This window comes from Cyprinus carpio, chromosome B6, assembly GCF_018340385.1.
Source record: "Cyprinus carpio isolate SPL01 chromosome B6, ASM1834038v1, whole genome shotgun sequence".
Classification (NCBI taxonomy): Eukaryota; Metazoa; Chordata; class Actinopteri; order Cypriniformes; family Cyprinidae; genus Cyprinus; species Cyprinus carpio.
Window position 1 is genome coordinate 10995844 of NC_056602.1, and position 23165 is coordinate 11019008.

Sequence of the window (23165 nt, forward strand, 5' to 3'; positions counted from 1 at the left end):
AGTACTTTAAATACTGTAGCGTTGTATGAAGCATAGAGAAGTCTCTTACAGAGAAGCTTGACTGAACATGACAAATCCATACAACAACTGACAGCCCAAACGTTCTTGTCAATTTACTTATAAGAAACATACATTTTCAAAAATAAACGTAACTTGGTGTTATTGGGTGAGGTTTACATTGTAGTAAAAAATTCAAAGTATCATCAAGTTATATTCACCACAGGCTTTATTTTACTCAGAAACTGAAAAATGCCATTATAAAACCCCATAGAAAATCTTGAAGGAACCAGTGGCAAATTGTTCTGGCATTATAGACCACTCTATTGTGTGCAAAGCTCCAACTTTTGGCTCTGCAGCAAGCACCTTCTCATTGAATTTCCAACCCGTGGCCAGGGGCCTTACCCACACTCTGCCTAGGCTGTCTACTTATTTGAACTTTTATTTCACAGTGGGCTGTAATATATCTCGAGCTCTCACATTAACTCAAACTCCACACTTTGATTATAAATGGGAAATGTATTCTAAAGTCATTTGAAGGCTTTTATTCAGTCTATCCATGCGAATTATACTCTGGACTGCAGAGTCTGAATAGAATCACTGATAGTCTTTACAAAGAAAGGGGCACAAACCTTTAACAAATTGCATTTAAACAAATAGCCAGCAGCCATTGGTTGACCTGTGGCCAAACTCTTTCTGAGAGAGCCCATGAGAAAACATTCCTTTCCAGATAATTAGCTTTCATTCACCCATCCACCCACCCCCCAAAGAGCCCAATCTCTCCCTGTCTCAGTTTTTCTCAATCATTCTCCAATTTCTCTACATCTTTTTCTTATCAAGAAGCTAAAATATGGTAGATAAAATCAGAGGTCAGAGGGAGAGAAAATTGACACCATCCATTTTTTATTCTTCCAAATACCAGGAGAAACAAGATACCGCTGTCCAAATGAGATACCAGGAAGAATAAGAGCTGTAAACGTGCTAGTGTTTTTGTTTTGTACTTCCCTCGAGAGGTTTGGCTAAAAGAGCTGGATGTGGTTTTGTGTGGTTTGGGGTCACTTGTATTAATGTGATGTGAAGCGAGAAACTGGAGACAGGTGAGGATGAAGAACATTTACCCAAGCTAATGCAAAACAGACAGTGAGAAAACTTGATATGAGGAGACATACAGGGACTGTGAGAAAAAAACAGGTCAGAAGACAAAAATCCACAATACATTTTTCAGAAAGGGAAGAAGTGGGACAAGTACTGAGTCAGCACATGGCTCAGTTTGTCTGGTATGGAGCAGCAGGTGTAGTTATTTCATTAAGCTGGGCTTTGTTTGTGAACAAATGTCTTCAGGGATTATGCTGCTGGGGTCTCATAGTCAGGGCTTTAGAAGTCATGGGTCATTTGTTAGAATGATCAGGGTGGGAAGTAACAGGACAGTTCACTGAAATAAATTAGCATTTAATGCTCTTGTCCATCTATTTTACAATTAGATTTCAGAGCAGTTGTTAACAGTAGTAAGAGCAAGTTTCACTCTAAGAGATGGTTGCAGATGTAAGAGGGCTTTTTGAGAGAGGACATGTTTCTAAGTCTGCAATAGTGCCATACAACCACAAATCTAGTATCACAATGAATCATATGCACAAACACACAATACAAACTGGTCTTGTAAGGAAGGAAGTGAGATTGAGAGGTTTGGTACTTTTGTGTGTGATGTGTTGCAATTAATATCATCTCCTCCAACTTCCCCTTTTGTGTCATTTCTGATGATACATATCCTTTGACATTTTTTTTCTCATGTGTTTAGATTTTTTTCTCAACTGGGTCTAAAAATGTTTAACTTAAATTGAGTTTTTGCGATGTTTCAAGTCCCTAAGACTCTCAGCTTTCGAACTAACGCACTTATTGTTGCCACAGCAACTAGGTGTACCTGCATATGCAAATACTTTAGACAGAAGCCAGTGTGCAGCTTTTTCAGCTCCACCCACAGGACCTCCCCTAAAGCCGGTTGCCTGACAACAGCCATAGAGACTGAGAAGGGGAGAGTAGGAGTGGCTGAAACCAGCAACTGCTGTCAGAGTTTCTGTGAGTGTGTAGAGGGAGGGTGTGTGGTCAAGCGAGACTGAATCGTGCGGTGTGTTTGCACAAGTTTCAGAAACTATTAGATTAATTCAAGAAGTAAGCATATGAAAATAGTCAGCATAAGGATATTCTATCTTTTTCTTGGCTGTGGATTACAGTAGTTAAGGACTTTTGAACAGAAGCTACCAGTGGATGAGGCCTCACCTGTTCGGATTGGAGTTGGATGACTACAGTGGATAGTAGAAGTGGACTGTGAGGAGTGGAAGAGATCATGCTGTGAGAGACAGGGTAAGAGGAGCTCTTTATATTGTGTTTGACAGAAAGAGGAGAGGACGTGAGGAATATATGGAATTGATGTCAAGGTTTTCATGTTTGTGTTGCTCAATCGCGGATTAGATTTACTTTTTCATTTCACGTTTTTGTTAATTCTCACACTCTGTTTCATGTTTCCCCCATGTCTGACATTCTTTACTACCAAAAACATACATTGACTATCTTTTTTTGTTCTCTTTCATATCTGTCTCTCTCTCATTGTTAAACTGTCTGATTGCCCTGCAGTCAGTTGTTAATGAGATTAATTGTTAATTGAGGGCAGCTGGCAACTTGTGTGTGCATAAACCTAAAAGTAATTTATAGTAGCAGCAGACATAATCAATATGTAGGTCAAAGTGTGTATCACAGTTGTTTCTGTCCTTGACACTTTATTGTCTTTTTTTGCAAAACAAACATTTCCCTTAAAAAGGAATTATTGCATATTCTTGATGTATGTGGAAGGTCTCATGAGAGTGATTGATATTAGAATGCGGTAGCTAGACTGTTATGAAGTTTTGTAGAATATACTGACGGTAATCTCACAATCTGGTCTAACAAATGGAGGTCTTACTCTTAATCATGTAATTGACAATAATCGTGTTCCTATAACACATAGAACCTCATCGGGTAACTAGACCAGCTTTAGCCATGATAGGTCATGTAAAATGTATTCTAGGTGAGATTTGTAGATATGATGTAAGTGTCACTGAATATGAATGTCAGTTGCTTTAATATCTGGTCCGTAACTGAAACATACAAACACAGAATTTTCTAGTTTATCACAAATTAAATACGCTGTTAAAACTGCTGCTGATAGTAGACTTTGGAGAAAGATCACCATTACACAGACTTTAGTATTGGATTTTTCAAATATGTAACTTCATATTTTAAAGTTAAATTGTTAATGGAAGTATGTAAATGTGTTTGAGACAGCGTGGCAGCCCTGCTGTCCCTATCTATCATCTTGCTGACATTTGTTATATCACCTGTCCTTCACCCTTGCAAACAGTCTTTCTTTTTCTTTCTCTCTGCTGTCTCAGTTAGTTTGAGTCTGCTAAATATAGACACAGCAGGACCAGGGCATACTTGAATTTAATTGCCCACTTGACTTTCCACACCAACCTGCATAAAAATCTCTGAAAATCTGTCAGAATTGATATTTTGACAACTAGTCAGTTGTGACATTTTTTTCATTAGAAAAAATTTGAATACTTTGATATTTAGAACTCCTACAATGTTTATTCGGTATGTATGACATTCAGCATCAGACGTGTTTAGAGAAATTGTAGCTTTCTTGGCTGTTAGAAGTACTCTTGAAATCCCCTGAAGTGTTTTCTGTATTTCTGTGTCAAGATATCTCTCACACAAAACCTCTCGGCTTGAGTTACCACTTTAGCGCAGTGCAGGTTTCGATGTATAATATACAGATATACAGATACATATAGCAGTAAACAGAAATAGTACGTTTATAAATATAATTTTTTTGCTGATGCATTAAAATGTGCTGTTTAAATCTGAGAATTATCCATTCGGAAGGTAAACCTGGTCTTGACAGGAAGTTTTTGCGATTGACAGAACTATAGTTTGGGCATGTTGGGTTTTTTTTTTTTTTTGGATTGCAAAAATTGCAGTGCATCTCAGGATGGTGACTCATTGGTTCCTGTGCATCATCTCGGCCTTGACGGATCTTTTTGTTTTTTCCTGGGTGTGTGTGGGAGTGAAACTGTCTCCTCAGCTGAGTGAGAAATATGTATCAGTATGATACATTTAACTGTAAAAATGGAAAATACACTTGTCACTTCTGTTCTAAAACTGTGCTGATTCCAGATTTTGAGTATATAAGAAAATACCATGAGATGGGTCAAGATGTATATGCAGCAATATTAGACACTAGATTTTACATGGCAGTAAATTCTAACACATGATCTTAGCTCGCCTGCTTACACACCCAGTTGTGCCAATGTGCAAATGCCTCTAGGGAATCCTCTCCCTTTCTCCTGAAATGATTTCACAATTACCTGAACAGGCCCTAAATCAGTGGTCTGAATATTCTCATTAGAAAATACTGTGTCTCACTATTTTCCCCTTTTTCTAATCACAATCTCTGACCAGTTTTGCTTAAACCTATAAAAAATATAATTACTGTCTTTTTATAAAGGAAAAGACTTTGACTTTCCCCAGTGTAAGAGATATTTTAATCATAGATAAGAAATTACTAGTATAAGCATTATCTTTTAAGATGTATTGCATCTAGTTTAGCTGTGAAATTATGCTACCTCCCATAGGTCGCATAGTATTGTCCGAAAATTTTCTGGGCTTACAGCTGACAAATAAGAGCATTTCATAGAAATCCCTCAGCATATTAACCGCTCCTCATGTGACAAAAACACCTGAGCCTGCTTTTGGCCTAATGGAACAGTCAGGTTTTGCACAGAGTGCAGAATCTGTTATGATTCTGAAAAAGGCTTCTTTTATTCCTTTATTTTTTTTAAAAAGACAACTTTTTGAAACAAAAAGTTATTTATAAAGTATGGTTAATATCAGTTTGGTTTGGTAGGATCAAAAAGTAATGCATGCAGTTTTTGCTTTGAGGATTACTTCTTACTCCAGTGAATATTTGGGGAAGTTGTGGCCTATTGGTTAGAGAATTTGACTCCTAACCCTAAGGTTGTGGGTTCGTCTCGGGCCGGCAATAACACGACTGAGGTGCCCTTGAGCAAGGCACCGAACCCCCAGCTGCTCCCCGGGCGCCGCAGCATAAATGGCTGCCCACTGCTCCGGGTGTGTGTTCACGGTGTGTGTGTGTGTGGATACTGCTGTGTGTGTGCACTTTGGATGGGTTAAATGTAGAGCACGAATTCTGAGTAGGGGTCACCATACTTGGCTGTATGTCAAGTCACTTTTCACTTTTTTCACTTTTTATTTGCAGGTGAATATTGAAATTTCAGAATTTTAGAAAATTTGAATTTCTCTATTGGAACATACCTTAATTCTTTGAATACAAGAAAGCTATTGAACATTTTCACCGTTTCTGCTCAGGAAAAAGACATGGATTAAGTTACAATGGAACCTGCCATTAAACAATCCATTATAAAGCTTATTATTATTTATTTTATATACAGGTGCATCTCAATGAATTAGAATGTCGTGGAAAAGTTCATTTATTTCAGTAATTCAACTCAAATTGTGAAACTCGTGTATTAAATTCAGTGCAGAGAGACTGAAGTAGTTTAAGTCTTTGGTTCTTTTAATTGTATTGATTTTGGCTCACATTTAACAAAAACCCACCAATTCACTATCTCAACAAATTAGAATATGGGGACATGCCAATCAGCTAATCAACTCAAAACACCTGCAAAAGTTTCCTGAGCCTTCAGAATGGTCTCTCAGTTTGGTTCACTAGGCTACACAATCATGGGGAAGACTGGTGATCTGACAGTTGTCCAGAAGACAATCATTGACACCCTTCACAAGGAGTGTAAGCCACAAAAATTCATTGCCAAAGAAGCTGTCTGTTCACAGAGTGCTGTATCCAAGCATGTTAACAGAAAGTTGAGTGGAAGGAAAAAGTGTGGAAGAAATAGATGCACAACCAACCGAGAGAACCGCAGCCTTATGAGGATTGTCAAGCAAAACTGATTTGAGAATTTGAGTGAACTTTACAAGGAATGGACTGAGGCTGGGGTCAAGGCATCAAGAGCCACCACACACAGACACACACCACACACACAGACGTGTCGAGGAATTTGGCTACAGTTGTCGTATTCCTTGCCATATTGTTAAGCCAATCCTGAACCACAGACAACGTCAGAGGCGTCTTACCTGGGCTAAGGAGAAGAAGAACTGGTCTGTTGCCCAGTGGTCCAAAGTCCTCTTTTCAGATGAGAGCAAGTTTTGTATTTTATTTGGTAACCAAGGTCCTAGAGTCTGGAGGAAGGGTGGAGAAGCTCATAGCCCAAGATGCTTGAAGTCCAAGTGTTAAGTTTCCATTGTTTGTGATGATTTGGGGTGCAATGTCATCTGCTGGTGTTGGTCCATTGTGTTTTTTGAAAACCAAAGTCGCTGCACCCGTTTACCAAGAAATTTTGGACCACTCCATGCTTCCTTCTGCTGACCAGCTTTTTGAAGATGCTGATTTCATTTTCCAGCAGGATTTGGCACCTGCCCACACTGCCAAAAGCACCAAAAGTTGGTTAAATGACCATGGTGTTAGTGTGCTTGACTGGACTTATAATTATAATTATAATTTATTGCATTAAAACAATTATAAACAAATTAATGAAAGAGCAGACATTTTATATATATATATATATATCTGGACTTATAATTATAATTATATATATATATATATATATATATATTAATGAAAGAGCAGACATTTATCAAAAAATCAAACCATTGGAACATTTACAATGCCTGTGACAACCTGACAATTTTACTTTAAAGCATACAATTCACAAAAAAAGTTGTCAATTTGAAATGTAAAAATGTATTAAATAACACCTTCAATAATTGAGTTATCTCATGTCCAGTCAATCCAGGGAAGTTATTACAGGTCCTTCTCAAAAAATTAGCATATTGTGAAAAAGTTCATTATTTTCCATAACGTAATGATAAAAATTAAACTTTCATATATTTTAGATTCATTGCACACCAACTGAAATATTTCAGGTCTTTTTTTTGTTTTAATACTGATGATTTTGGCATACAGCTCATGAAAACCCAAAATTCCTATCTCAGAAAATTAGCATATCATGAAAAGGTTCTCTAAACGAGCTATTAACCTGATCATCTGAATCAACTAATTAACTCTAAACACCTGCAAAAGATTCCTGAGGCTTTTAAAAACTCCCAGCCTGGTTCATTACTCAAAACCGCAATCATGGGTAAGACTGCCGACCTGACTGCTGTCCAGAAGGCCATCTTTGACACCCTCAGGCGAGAGGGTAAGACACAGAAAGAATTTTTCTGAACGAATAGGCTGTTCCCAGAGTGCTGTATCAAGGCACCTCAGTGGGAAGTCTGTGGGAAGGAAAAAGTGTGGCAAAAAAACGCTGCACAACGAGAAGAGGTGACCGGACCCTGAGGAAGATTGTGGAGAAGGACCGATTCCAGACCTTGGGGGACCTGCGGAAGCAGTGGACTGAGTCTGGAGTAGAAACATCCAGAGCCACCGTGCACAGGCGTGTGCTTTTGAACCAGAAACAGCGGCAGAAGCGCCTGACCTGGGCTATAGAGAAGCAGCACTGGACTGTTGCTCAGTGGTCCAAAGTACTTTTTTCGGATGAAAGCAAATTTTGCATGTCATTCGGAAATCAAGGTGCCAGAGTCTGGAGGAAGACTGGGGAGAAGGAAATGCCAAAATGCCTGAAGTCCAGTGTCAAGTACCCACAGTCAGTGATGGTCTGGGGTGCCATGTCAGTTGCTGGTGTTGGTCCACTGTGTTTTATCAAGGGCAGGGTCAATGCAGCTAGCTATCAGGAGATTTTGGAGCACTTCATGCTTCCATCTGCTGAAAAGCTTTATGGAGATGAAGATTTCGTTTTTCAGCACGACCTGGCACCTGCTCACAGTGCCAAAACCACTGGTAAATGGTTTACTGACCATGGTATTACTGTGCACAATTGGCCTGCCAACTCTCCTGACCTGAACCCCATAGAGAATCTGTGGGATATTGTGAAGAGAAAGTTGAGAGACGCAAGACCCAACACTCTGGATGAGCTTAAGGCCGCTATCGAAGCATCCTGGGCCTCCATAACACCTCAGCAGTGCCACAGGCTGATTGCCTCCATGCCACGCCGCATTGAAGCAGTCATTTCTGCAAAAGGATTCCCGACCAAGTATTGAGTGCATAACTGAACATAATTATTTGAAGGTTGACTTTTTTTTTTATTAAAAACACTTTTCTTTTATTGGTCGGATGAAATATGCTAATTTTTTGAGATAGGAATTTTGGGTTTTCATGAGCTGTATGCCAAAATCATCAGTATTAAAACAATAAAAGACCTGAAATATTTCAGTTGGTGTGCAATGAATCTAAAATATATGAAAGTTTAATTTTTATCATTACATTATGGAAAATAATGAACTTTTTCACAATATGCTAATTTTTTGAGAAGGACCTGTATAATGGTAAATCTTAAAGACTTATTAAAGTAAACCTCATAGCTTGAAGAGTGTATGCACTATAATATTGCACATTTAACTTGCATTTCATTCAAGTTAGTAAAGAGGCCTGATGAGGATTGCTGTGTATTCTCTAGACAATGAGCAGTTAAATGGAGCCTATGATGATAAGCTGTTAATAAGATGGAAATGAGAACAGGGCCCATGGGCTCTGTGGTTCAAGGGCAGATATGAGACGTCACATTCCAAAAGGGTCTATAAGACCCTAACCTACACCGCTGATTCTGTAATTGTCTTTAGTTGCACCCATTCTACCCATTCTGTTTTTATATTTTCTCCTTAGTATTGCATGAGTTTACCATTCTAACTTCTGTTTTTGCAGTTCATGTAATTACCTGACTAAACCAGTTTGTTGTTTTGGGAGCAGTGTTTCACCCTGCATAAAACAGAGACTTCTCTAAGAATGATGTAAGAGGTGGAGAGGTTTGTCATTGCTAAGCTTACTCTTCCTTGTCTTACTTGATCTTAGTATTCTGTTTGAATCCAGTGCAGATTTTTTTTTTCCTTTTCACTTCAGCTGGTTTCGAGTCATATAATAATTGGTTCACCTCTTGCTTTTTGTCTAAATTAGATCATGCTAATTGTACATGCTCAAATGGTTGGTTAGGCCCCTTTTAGTTTTGCTTACTGTATTCATGAAACAGCTGCCAACAGTGGCCTTGAAGCTGTTTACTGAAATCCATTAAAGTATTATATGATGGCTGGTGGGTGGTATGTTTGTGACTTCTTAATGCATCTGTCTAAGTGGATGGGTAAAAGACTCACACGTCTTTGACTAGACAATAAGTCATTGCTCCTTCACAGTTTAACATTGTGTTTGTGCTGAAAATAGCTTTAGATATTGTACTCCATGACAGCTGGGAAAATCATGAGATGAGAACATAAAATATGTCTGACCATATATTTTCTTCATGTCAGAGTACACATCATAAACCTACGTCATAACAAACACAATTGTTTTTTGTGTTACAGTCATGTCAGGTCTCTGAGGTTGACAAAGAACGTGTTTTCAGACAGCATGCCTTTTCAGTTTTGTCTATGGCATATTGTCTGAGTAAGGAATTACATAATGCCTGCAACTGACAAGTGTTCTTAACATCTGAAAATACACTTTTTTTCTGAATGTTAAAATTATTTTGGAGACCATTATGTAATATTATTTTAAAGGGGCACTGACTGCACTGTGAAATACTGTTGCCTTTTGTGTGTTTCACACATGCATGATAAAGCATTCAGTGTGTGCATGTACAGATCACTTTCGCTCTAGCATTTACAATGGAAGATGGCATCGTTTATGTAAGAGCTTCCTTCAGGGCTTTGAATGTCATGTTTCAAGTTGCGGCGAGTTGTGTGCATTTATAATCAGGTGCTCAAACATACAGTAGGTACACATACTCGTACCCCGTTGTTATGAGACAGTCAAGGATAATATTTTGGAGGAGGAGATCTATTCACAAATACAAGGGCACATAATAACCTACATTTTATGACCTGTTTTGATTTTGTCCTTTGACACAAAATTTGAGAAAAGTGTGTGTTTGTTTTGTGTTTGAGAAAGAAGGTGAGAGAAAAAAAAGCTTTTTGTGTTTGTGTGTGTGTGCATGCTCACAGCTTGTGTGTATGTAGGACCACTCACTGTTCGAGCAGCCTGACCACACACTGGCATTTTGTATCCCTGCTCCCTCATGTTCAGCACAACGGAATACTAAAGAGCTCTTTTTTTCTTTCTCACACACATGCACACCCACCTGCTGTGTGCTCAACTAACAAAAGTGACTGTTAGTTGTAGAGCCAGTTTGGTAAACCACAGAAGCAGTGCGTTATTGATAAAAAATTGGGAAGAGATTGCAATTTTGCAGTTCTGTCCATTCTTTTGCAAAGGAAGAACATTGGTGCCTGCCCTATTGTAGTCATGTACAGTAGCTTTTGTTTTTGTTGTAGGTCTGTCATGTTAAAGATTCCTTTATCATTTACTTCTGTATTTTCCATGCCAAGATATATTACAAGCAGTTTACTTCTGTTTCTTTCTTCTATTTCCTTTATTCGTCATTCAGTTTCAGGGTGATACAACTTTAACACAATGAATAAAAAAAGCCTCATTAAAAGAATGACACTGTAGAAAAAAAAAAACCAAAGTATGGCATATTCTTTTATTTTAATTTTCAAGTCAAAGTCATGTAGTCCAAAACATTAAAATAACAACACCAGCATAAAATTGATTTAGATGAGACCCCAGACTTATTAACCACATGACTGTATCAAGGTCAATAAGTTTGTAAATACTTAATTTGTGAAAACCATGAATAATACATTTAAAACTTTTTGTAATATAATGATTATGATTTTTACTTGATGGTTATACCTCATGCAGTTTTAGTTACATTTATATGGAATAAATGGTATAAAAAGTTTTCAAAACAGCATAAAACCTATATGAATACAAAGCATATTTACATATTTAACACTAGATTTTTTTCTTTTCTTTGTTGTGAACCTAAATTGTGTTCAGTCACTAATATTACTAACATATTAAATGAGTGAACTGTTGATATGTATATTCACAGCTTGCGAGGCACCAAAATATGGTTGTGGTTATCATAGATAAATGCACTCCCAGAGATTTTATCTGTGTTGGACATCCATGCTTTCATATTTTCATAATTGTTTCTATTCTTATGTAACACAGGTTGGGAGTTGTGTGACTATTCTTAAAGTTGAATGTCTTTTGCTTTTGACAGTACAGTGAGGACAGGTTGGGCTACTAGTTATCATGTCCATCCAGGAGTGCCCAGAGAGTCCAGTGCTTGAGGATGAGGAGGGTGAGGAAGGTAGAGGGGTGGAGAGAGAGTCGGACAGAGACAGTGCAATAGACAGTGCTCTGTCGTCAGAGATATCGGATGGAGGGAAAACTGGAGAAAAAGAGGAAGGGATTGGACTTTGCCTCCCAGGAGAAAAGTGAGTGCTTTTATAATGTTTTCTTGTGCACATAAGCCTGAATTTATGGATTTGCAAATGAATTAATGAATTTAATTGATATTAAATGAAAAAACTAAGTCAAAATAAATGCTTTTTTAATTTCCATTTCCTGTCTCATTCCTCAAGGTGTGGTCAGATGTATAATCGCTCTGAGACTTCTGCTCATTCTACACGTTCATCTGCCTCATTAAATGAGGAGCAATTTGAGGACTATGGAGAAGGAGAGGATGGAGATTACAATCCTAGCAGCCCCTGTCCAGATGATGAGATCCGCATTAATGGATGTTCAGATCTGGGCTCTTCTGTTTCCTCCAGGTGTGTGTTTGTGTGTGTATTCCTAAGGTTTTTTATTTAATTATTTTTTTTTTTACATGTAACCACAGCAGTACTGTCTTTCCCTCTGACTGCCCCAAAGCCTGTTTTCAAAGGGATTTATTTAGATGATTCGTTTAGAAATCCAGATATCTTCCTTTCATTACACAAGATTTCTTTCAGCATGTATTTATTAGTGACTGTATTAGTGGATGGAACTGTTTGACTATGGGAAAGTTTTTCACTCACATGGAATACAGTGCATTGAATTGTTATTATTAATTACTTTTTTAAAGGATGGATTTGTTTGATGAAAAATATTTTATTCTTTTTTTTCTTTCTGTAAGCACAGAGTAGAAAACATTTTTTGTGCATTTATTTTGTTAATCAAGTTTACTTGTTTTAAACATGTTTACCTGTCCCCCAAAACCACCACCTTCTATTTTCTTTATTTTAATTCAAGAAAGTAAAAAAAAAAATTATTTTTTTTTAAAATTTATTATAGTCCAGTAAAAGAAAAATGTTGTATTTTTTTTTTATTTGTATTTTTTTTTTTGTAGATTATAAATGCTTTATATTTGTACACAATCTACTACCACCTCAAAGGATGGTGGTCATGTATCATAATCATTGCATCCTTGTACCTAATTTCTAAGTGCTCAAACTGATGGTGTTACTACCACCATTCCACAAGTCTTCTCTATCCAAATATTTTTCTTTGGAAGCTGCATATGTAATCTACTTGGCTCAAATAACTGTTGATGCTTGTTTAAATAGGTATGACGCTTCTGTTTGGGAGATTTTTTTTATCAGACTTGGCTTACTAGAGATTCTCACTTTTTTTATTTTTGGCTTCCTTAGTTTTTACTATTATATAGTATTTTGTTCTACATTCTGCTTACTTTGTTTATTTAATGTTTTCAGAAAGCACATTTGATGTGCCATAAATGTGATTGTCTCTCTCTCACTCTCCCTGTTTCCTCCAGTGCTGGTCAGACTCCTCGGAAGATGCGCCATGCTGGTGACCAAATGGATGGGTTTTGCTCTCAGTGTTGTAAGAGGGTCAGTCTGCTCAATGACCTGGAGAACAGGCTGAAAAACCTCAAAACCAACAGGTACTGCATAGACTACAGTTTACATCTGTTATGAAAGTTAAAGTTATTAAATACTTTTCACCCAGAGGGCTTTGTCATAAACTGGGTGTAAGCTCATCTTCAAGAAGACTTGTTAGAGATAAACCTTTGAAATTAGAGTTGTCCCTCAACTTGTCCCTCACATCTGGGAAATAAACTTTTAGTGGCTTGGAATCCACATTAGAGGAGATTTAAGAGGATTAGTGTTTATCAGTTCTACATTGTCTTCCTGTGGGCTACAATAGACAAAATTAAAGCAACAGTGTAATAGAGGCACAGTGTTCCTCAAGGAGTTAATGTGAGTGTATGAGAACACAACTGAGGTGGATGAGCTTTGATATCTTGCTGCAGTCTCTCTGCACCATTAATGACTCACTTCCTTTTCCATACATCATTCAGCCCACCACATTAGAGACCATTAGAGCTTTATTAGGCATGGGGAAGTGAGCTACACACACATCCACACATTCTCTTCACATTCTGCATTTTGCCGTCTCTCTTTGTCTTTGTATCTTTCTCACTCACATCAACATGAAACAACACATGAACAACAGCCAAACCCTTCTGAGGCTTTGGATACTTTGGATACTTTTCTTGTCTTTTCTTCATCCTTGACAATTTCCAAGATTTCCAGTGAGTTTGCTTTAACATTTTTTTTTCTTTCTTTTGAGAGGGCTTGTAATTAGATTCTCATATCTTAGCCTCTCAAAACAGAGGATGAAATAGAAATTGGTTCAGATAGACTGAGGAATTTTGGGGAAGAGAGTGTCATACTATATAAGGGATAGAAAGAAAAAAGACAGGATGGGCTATGGGATAGAGAGGAGGAATGAAAGCTAAATGCCCTGTCAGCAGGCTGCTTCAAGAAATGCATTAGTTCACACCTCATTCTGTCACTGCTAGAAAAGCTATGTCGGCAATAACTCTGTGTGTGTGAGAGAGAGAGAGAGAGAGAGAGAGAGCAGGAGAGAGTTTTGTGTATGAAACTTTAGTATGTGATTTCCCATAGAAAATGATTCATATTTGAATTCTGATGGGACAGCCTTAGAAAGGAAACCATTAACATTCACATGCTTTCTGCTCTTGTTGTGTTGATCTCTTCTCCACTGCAACTTTTACTCAAGTAGCAGTTGTATATTTGAGCTATGTAACAAACTCTATTCAAAGACCTTTTGTGTGCTTTAAGGTTGGAGGTATGTGAACTGATGTTTGTGTCAGGGCCAACACTATATTCAAATATATTTTGAGTGAGTCTGGGTTAAGTGCAAATAATGAAATTTCCAAAAATAGAATGAAGCCTCTAGAACTTTCCACTAAAAAAAGGTACAATTTGGTGTCCCGTTACGTTTTTAAAACACAAATCTTGTGTTTTTGTTTCAAGAATTATTATCTAACACATAATTAACTAGCATGTCTGTATCACCCCTATAATTAGGTGATTTTGATCTGCGCTACATCAGAGCACTTGAACATCTTGACTAAAATCATATAATAATTTAAACTGTTATTCAATTAATTGTTGTACAAATCTATTGTTTTTTATATTTTTTCTTAACAAATTTTCATTAAGAATGTAATGTTTAAAAATCGATAACAATTTTATTCATTTTTATACAAGTATAGCATCCAATGCATTTATCAAAGCTAAGCATTCAGTTCTGTTATCCAAGTTATTATAAAAACATGGGAAATATAAGTTCAACAATATATGTAAACCAACCCTCATATATACAGTAAATATATAATGTTTAAATGAACAATTGTTGAAAAAGAAAAACATTTTCTAACTTCTTATTAGCTGTCCTTTGTTTGTTTTAGCCCAAACAGAAAGATCTCCAGCACTGCGTTTGGAAGGTAGGTCACTCAATATCGTTATGCTCTGTATTTGTTTGTGTAGTCTAAGCTGCTGTTAATCATTATGGTGTTTGTTTCCAACTCTCTCACTCTTGTGTTTAAATAAATGTTATATGAAGTTGTGTTATCAATATTAAGCCAGCAATATTAAACACAATGTGAAGACGGCTTGAGAAAGGAATGGGAACTCTGTTCTAATTGAGATGGTTTTAGGGAAAGGTTATACTCCAGTGAAAAGTCAACTGAAGATTTACAATAGAACAAAGAAAGAAAATTTGCTAAATGTGTGCTCTAGACCAGTATATGCTTATGTACCCCAATAGCCCCTCAGTAAGCTCAAATCAAATCAGAAATGTGTTCTTCGTATCAGCATACATTTAAATATGGTACGAAATCTGTCAGTTGCAATAATGAGAACACCATTTCCTTTCTATGGTTGTAAAATGAAATGTGTAACCATCCATATGTCTTCATGAGTCTAAATCTGCTTAATGAATGATTCATTATTAATATTGTAGATTTAAATTTAGATTTTCATTGAGGTTCCAGACTTAGAATGTAATGGTTTGTGGCATAGTTGGGGTTATGTTAAATTGTTGTTTTATTATTGTTTTATCATTGAAGATTTGCGTTGACTTAAGTGATTGCACCCCATGCTGATACAGTGTCAGAAATAGGCAATCTGTGTTTATTTTACTGAATTTTCTAGTTGTATCTGCTGTATGATTTTCGATAGAGAGAGCTTAGCATTGTTGTGAAGAAGAGAGTGTGTCCTATGTATATATACTGTACACCGTGCTGGAAGTATCATCCACATACAGATACAAAACTAACACTTTGTTTAAAAATCTTTTCAAGAAACCCCTAGGGTATGGATAGCCCTGGTTGGGAATCACTGCTCTAGACAGCTCCCTTTGTGTTTAATTGCAAGTATCTGATCAAATGTTGCGTGGGAGTGTAAACGCTGGGTGGCAATAATTGTGTGGGTGAATGGCAGTTTTTCTTGTCCCTTTGGCAACCACTCTCCTAATCTAAATCACAGTGACAAGAAGAAAGTGGTCTGCCACAGCTGACCTAAGTGTAAGAGAGAGGGAGACAGCAGAACCACAGAGAGAGACCAATGTAATTTATATAATGCATTCTCATGTGCGAAGTCTTTGCTTTATTGAGAATAACACACAGCAATATAACTAAGCAACAACCAATACCTGACTCTGCAGAAGAGTTATGTGAATGTGTATTTGTGTAGGCACAAGATTACGGCTCTCAGAGGCTAATGCAAATGGGACGAGAGAATAGTGTGCGTGCCTGCGCATGCGCTTGTGTCTTTTAGACGAGTGCTGTTTGGTTCTGTGTGGGTGGGTTGACTGGATTGGACACTGCACCAGCTCTCACAATGCCTGTACTGGTCAGTCCCTTCTCTCCCTCGTCACTGCAGTGCTCCTAAAGATGCTCAGGCATGGAATATAGATTCATAGAATGGATGAGTGGTCTGCTGCAGTGATGCAGCATGGGTAATGTAGTTTGAAAGTATTGATGCTGCAGTGTAGTCCAATCCATCCATAGGTCTGAGCAGAGAGGTAAGTGGGATGTTACTCTTGCAAAATATAGCTGTCAGCATGGGATCTGAATGCTGAGGATGCACAAAATGAACTGGTGCGGCATGGGATGAAACTAAATATAATGTAATTGTAATGTTATTGTGATGCATTATAGTATTTTTTGATTAAATTATCTTGTTTATGTGTGTATTTTGGGTCCAAAACAGCTGCTCCACAACAGTAACCTCAGCAGTAGTAACGGCAGCACAGAGGATTTGTTCCATGACAGCATTGACTCCAGTGAAACAGACATTACTGAGAAGGTAAAACCCCCTTACAGTACACTCACTTCCATCCTGAACACAGCACTGTGAAGACTGAATCACCAATGCAGTCTATCTTTGGAGTGTCTTATGCTGACCTGCGCTCAGAAAATCACATCCGTAGATTAAGCTTCTTAATGCAGGGGGTCAAATGGGTCCAGATGATGCTGCTGACTTAAATTGGATTTTGTCTGTGTCTGGGTGTGCACTGTTATGTCCCAAGGGTTGATTTAAATTAAAATAACAGATTTCAGAATTTTTCATCAAACTGTCTTGCAAAATTGTCTACCTCTCCATTGCCTTTATGTACAGATTTTAGTGTTTTCCAGACACAGACTTTTCAATCTTAAAATATTATTTTATTTAATTGTTATATATATATATATATATATATACACACACACCTTACACACACACACACACACACACACACACACACACACACACAGCATATAGAATTTTGGGAGTCAACTAAGGAGTCAACTAACACCACTAATATTACATTAAATGTAATGTTCACCACAAAATACAATAAAAATACACAAACATCAGTTCAGAATTCAAGATACAATGGATGTAGTGTTGCGGTGGAAATCATGGATTATGATGTTTCATAAAAATTTCAACAAAATTCAGCTGCGATACATGTCCATTGTTGGACCTTGTTAGCATACACATTAAGTAATCAAGTTAGTGTGTGAAAAGTTTTTTTATACACATAAAAACACTTTTCAAACTCTTAATCTGCGCTGTTGTTGCAAAACTTTTTTTTTTGTTATGTTTATGTTATGTTTTAGTGCTGACAGTCATTCAGACTAAACTGGTTTAGAAACTACTACTAATTCAGAGCTGTTCTGCGAGTGATAGTAATATTTGCATATATTCTAACTTTGTTACAGGTGAGTTACTTGGACAAGAAAGTGACAGAGCTGGAACATGAGATTCTGATGAACGGGGATGTGAAGTCGAAGCTGAAACAGGAAAACATACAGTTGGTTCACAGGTAAATTGCTACTCAAAGTCCACCCACCCACCCACTCTTCATACAAAGTTCATTTCATCGGAACTATGTTATATGCATATGTATTTGCATACTTGTCTCTTTAAACAGCAGATTCTTTCCACTTGCAAAACCTTCCATGAAAATAGTCTAACAAAAGTTTTGCATTTGCTAAATGCTAAAATGTCCAAGTGGGCCTCAGCAGGGCTGATGAAATATTCATGATGATGAAGAGAGCTGTGCTTTAACAGGATTCACGAGTTGGAGGAGCAGCTAAAAGACCAGGAGACCAGAGCAGAGGACATGATGGAAGAGGAGCTCAGGAGACACAGAGAGGCCTACAGCCGACTGGAGAAAGACAAAAACACACAGATAGAGCTGCTCACTAACAGGTTGGCTCATCTCAAGACCAGAACTACAAAAAAAAAGGAAAATTATCCAAACATTTTTAAAACACGATAATTTTTCATAAATCGAACTAAATATAGTGAAAACAAGAAAAATGCTTTGTCTGTGGGTTAAGAAAAATCAATTTAATTATGTGTTTTGAAAACAAATTTGAATTAGAATTAAATTAGTTTATATTGGTATATTTTCAATGTTTAGAAAAAAAAGTATATTGGAAAACAGGGCACAGGACATTATTTTTGTCATGCAGTATAATGCTTTTAATTTTATTTTGAGGTTTTACACTGTCAGTTGTCCCACTGTTTCCTGTATTAAGGCACTTTATTTATGAAGCAGTCTAAGAGTGTCCTTCATAAGGGTTTTAGACAGAAGAGTGACAGTTGAGCCATTGAAGGGACCCCGATATTTCATACAGAAATCTTCATCTAGAATTTTTGATTCTCAGGACTATAGAGCAGTGGAGGTTTATTGCAAGAGTATGATGGATGGCTTGTTTGTATTTTATTTTTCCCATTGGCAGAGTACACCAGCTAGAGGAGGAAAATGGACAGATGGCTATAAGCATGAACAGACTTAAAGCCCAGACAGAGAAACTGGATGAGGTAAGATATATACATAAACCTTTTTATTATTATTATTATTATTATTATTATTAGGAGAAAATGGAGGATATCGACCATTGTGATTTAGGGTGAAGGAGATGATAAATGAGGATGTGTGAATGCTTGTAATGGCACTGTTTTTTGAAACAGTTAAATGGGAGTTACCGGAAGTTAAATGTTTGTTTAAATGTTTAGAACAAAATGAATTCCTCACGCCTGTTAGTCTGGCAAAGCTATCTGGGAGTTCTCACTCTTTCAAATTAATGAAAGCTACATGTATTTTCAGAGGGGAATATAAAAAATAGATATATTCTTTACAATTCTATAAAAACATTTTTTATTATTCTATAAAAAAAAATGTTTGTTGGTTTGAGTTTGACCACTTTGAGATTGCAGAAAGGGATTGACAACATGAACATATGATTATGAAAGTAGTATAGTATGTGAAAAGTGTTTTCTAAATGTCCATAGAACCAAAAGTGCTCATAGGTCATTATTAAATAAATTAATACATAATCAAACAGACAAACCAAGGCTTTGATGGTATCTGTTTTAATAAAATATTTTACATCAAACTTATTTTAAAATATTGGGTCACAAAAAAATGACCCAATAGTGATTGTACAGATAAATAAATTACCTGTAATTGACATAATTGACTGTATGCATAAACATTTTGTATGTGTATGTAAAGGAGAGACAGCGGATGACAGATAAGCTGGAGGATACAAGCTTGCGGTTGAAGGATGAGATGGATGTGTACAAGAAGATGATGGACAAGCTACGGCAGAACAGAAATGAGTTTCAGAGGGAAAGAGCTACCATGCAGGAGGTAAGACTGTGCGCTAAAGTTTCCAGTGGGTACATTTCAGAGAGGGAAGCGAAACAGTAAAATTATTCAGCAAACTGTCAAAAGCTAAGCTTGTCTACTTGTGTGTCAGTTGTTTAAGATGTAGCCACCCAAAAATATTTAGAGATAGAAAAGAGTGGCAGAGCCTTGGCCATTTTTAGTTGCCCTCAGGCTTAAACGGATTGTGTACTTAAAAACCACAACTGAAGATAGCCTAAACATGCACACATACAAGTCAAACACTGAGAGGAAGTTACTCAAGCCCAGAGAAGACTAAGAAGCATATTCTATTCACTAGTATATTGAAATTAATTTATTCATTTAGTTCAGAGCTACCTTTGGGTTTTATTCTGCCTAAAGGCTATACAGCACTCATGTACTTAACTGGCAAATATTAGTAATGTTATCAGTTCAGTAGCTTAGTGATTTTTTGGTTTCATTTATGTTCAGCTAATTGAGGACCTTCGGCGAGAACTGGAGCACCTCCAAATATACAAGCTGGAGGCAGAAAGAATGGGGAGTGGCCGCAGATCCTCCATTAGCCTATCAGAATACAGCACTCGAACACGTGAGAGTGAGTTGGAACAGGAGGTCAAGAGACTAAAACAGGTGAGAGAGATGGAAAGCTGGTAACTTGATCTATTAGCAGGTGTATTTCCTATGGTGAAGGCTGCGTAGTTCTGTGTAGTCGAATCTTTGAGAAACAGAATGAGTGCTAATTATTTTCCATTTACACACAAAACTATGCCTTTATATAAAAAAATACATTTCTTTCTACATTCACTTTCTTTCTTTCTTTATAATTGTTATTACTTTTTATCCTCTTGGATTTGGATGTGATATAACTGGAACAGTGTAAACTTAATTGTAAACATAATTCAGACACAGTCTCCACTCTGTTTAAAAAAGCAAAGAAAGCATCAGAAAACAGTGATACCAAAATAAACTCTTTTGTTAATCATCTATTTCTTATTTAATCTTGTTTACTCTGTGTATATGCAGAGGAGCGTTTCCGAGGACATGCCCTTTGACCTTCCGCAGCTTGTGTCTGCTCGGGCACGACTCTGTCCGAGTCTGATGGTAAACTGTAGTTCCCGTGCAGACTTGATATCATTTAATTAACCACTAATGTGTTCGTTCACAAGTAGTCTATTTTCAGATGATCTGCCAGGCTGACATGCCTTCTCACTTAACATCTAATATAGCCACACTTTTTGTAGTTCCATGTTCCTGTCAAAAGAAGGGGATAACTGCACAATACCAAAGAGGTGCTATTATATGAAATATCATCAATATTACCTCTTGCCCACAGCAGCGTTAGAGCCATGTTTCTCAAAGCTTTCTGTTTTCATACCACTCTAATTTTCCATTTTCTGCACTCCACTGATGCTTCAGTCTTATAAAAAAAAAATACTCCTCACCCATGCAAAAATCCATTCACATACTTTGGAGTGATACAAATAGTGAAATCACTCTATGCTTATTATACTAAATATGAGTGCACTCGGACACCGGCACGGCTTGAACAAACAAATTAGAGGGCTGGAACTAATTGTGGTATGAAGTAATAGAGCTAATGCAGTAAACCTTTAGTAGTGATTCGTCTTGTGTCTGTTATAAGAAGATCTAATATTTTTTTTCTAATCTGGAGTCATTGCATAATCATCTCAAACGAAATCATTTACTGCTTTTTTTTTTTGCCAGGAGAAGCTGGCTAACCCACTCTCTTGTTTCAGTTAACAAGGCCACAATAAGGAAAAGGAAAAGCAGGATAACTTCTGCAACATCTTTTGGGGGTAAATTGTAACTCTTCCCTCTTTCTTATCACAGGAGAACCAGAAACTGAGGGAACAGAATGAAGATCTAAATGGTCAGCTTCTCAGTCTGAGCCTCCATGAGGCCAAAAACCTGTTTGCCACACAGACAAAAGCGCAGTCTCTGGCCATGGAGATTGATCATGCCTCCCGTGACCAGGTAAGAGAAGTAGAGGACTTTGTTCTGAATATTTTAAACAAAGAGTACATGACTATGATGCACTGATCACTGATCTCATGACTATGATGCACTGGATGATACTAGTGGAAGTCTGTAAATAAAAACACCTTTTAATGTGTACCAGTAAGCAATGGAACAGTATGGAGCATGTTTTTTTTTTCTGGAACGTTCTCTGAAAAGGGCCTCTGGTTCCATATACAATATAAACAAAATAAATTAATCTTGTGAGGCGCTTATAGGAATAGTTCACCCAAAAATGATTTACTCACCTTCATACCATTTCAGTGGAGGAGAAAAAAAACAAACAAAAACCTAACCCTACTAATATTCTGAGGAACAAAAAAGGAGAAATAAAATAGAATTTGTTCTAAAATGTTCATTAGCATAATGGGACAAAGGTTTTCTGAAACCACCAAAAGCTTTGTGTGAGAAACAGGCCAAAATTAAAGTTGTATGTGTGTGTTAATCCAGTGGTTCTCAAATCTCATTCAAAATGGAATTTTTTTTTTTTTTTTTTGAAAGCTTACAAATCACTGACAGATTTTGGAGACCTGTCCAATTAGCCAGTCCTATACCATTATAAACTTGTTTTGATTCCCACAGTTGATGGAAGCCCTCAAGGAACAAGAAGAGATAAACCTCCGACTCAGGCAATACATGGACAAGATCATTTTATCTATTCTGGACCACAACCCGTCTATTCTGGAAATCAAAATCTGAAAGCCTGTCATAAGCTGTTTAGAATCTTAAGAGTGGATCTAGAGCTCCCCCTGAGGTAGCACTGAACCTCAAATGACTTGTGCCTCTGAATGCACAATAACTACAATGTGCTGGTGTTTTGTGCACCTTTCTCTTGCTACAAAAATGTAAAATATACTGGTGAAATATTTCATGCACTTTTATAGGGCATTTTGCTGCTCTGTACAACACAAGGGAATTTTACGCTGGAATGTCATTATGGTTACTGAATTGCACCAACTAATATGTGAATATATGACACTGGATGTTCAGAGTGTATTTGCGTTATATGGATGGTGTATGTTTGCTGAGTTTGCACTGGGGATGTGATGAGAAAGGCTGAATGATAAAAAAGAGGAATATTTACCTATTTGTCGGCCTTTGAAGCCTGTCCCATTCAAAGTTGCGGAGTATGATCAGAGGAGAGAGACTTTTGTGGGTATACTTGTAATGATTTTGGTGAGCGAGTTTTTGACTGTCTTCCTATTATAAATGGCAAGTGAGGGAACAATGTAAGGAGAGACAAAGTAGAAGAATAGAGGAGAGGTAACTGAAACTCGAACTGGAACTTGATAGCTGCCTGTTGTAAAAGAAATCCATTTTAGAGCAGGACGATGCTCTAGTCTGTGTTTGCAATGTAACGGTGAGATGTTTATTCTGACATTACATGCAGTATGTGTACTTCAAAAGGAAGTGAAAATTCAAGAGGCTGAATGTAAAATGTCATATTGAATGTACCAAACAAGTAGTATTTCAGGTTATTCATGGGCTTTAGATGTCTGTTCATCAGCTGAATTATGTTCTTAATAGCCTGAAAGGGACTTGCACTTGTTCTTCCAAACTAAAATAATATTGTTATAATTTCAAA

The 23165-nt window shown here is 37.1% G+C and overlaps 1 protein-coding gene across 1 annotated transcript; it reads left to right on the top strand.

Moving 5' to 3' along the window:
• The first annotated feature begins 2025 nt into the window (after nucleotides 1-2025).
• Nucleotides 2026-23165, top strand: rab11fip4b (RAB11 family interacting protein 4 (class II) b). The gene is given in 13 exon segments (XM_042725692.1): nucleotides 2026-2355; nucleotides 11304-11520; nucleotides 11668-11856; nucleotides 12840-12968; nucleotides 14805-14844; nucleotides 16609-16704; nucleotides 17604-17707; nucleotides 17956-18096; nucleotides 18633-18714; nucleotides 19409-19546; nucleotides 20015-20173; nucleotides 21395-21538; nucleotides 22163-23165. Coding segments are annotated over 12 exon segments (1524 nt in total). The 5' UTR covers nucleotides 2026-2355; nucleotides 11304-11335; the 3' UTR covers nucleotides 22280-23165.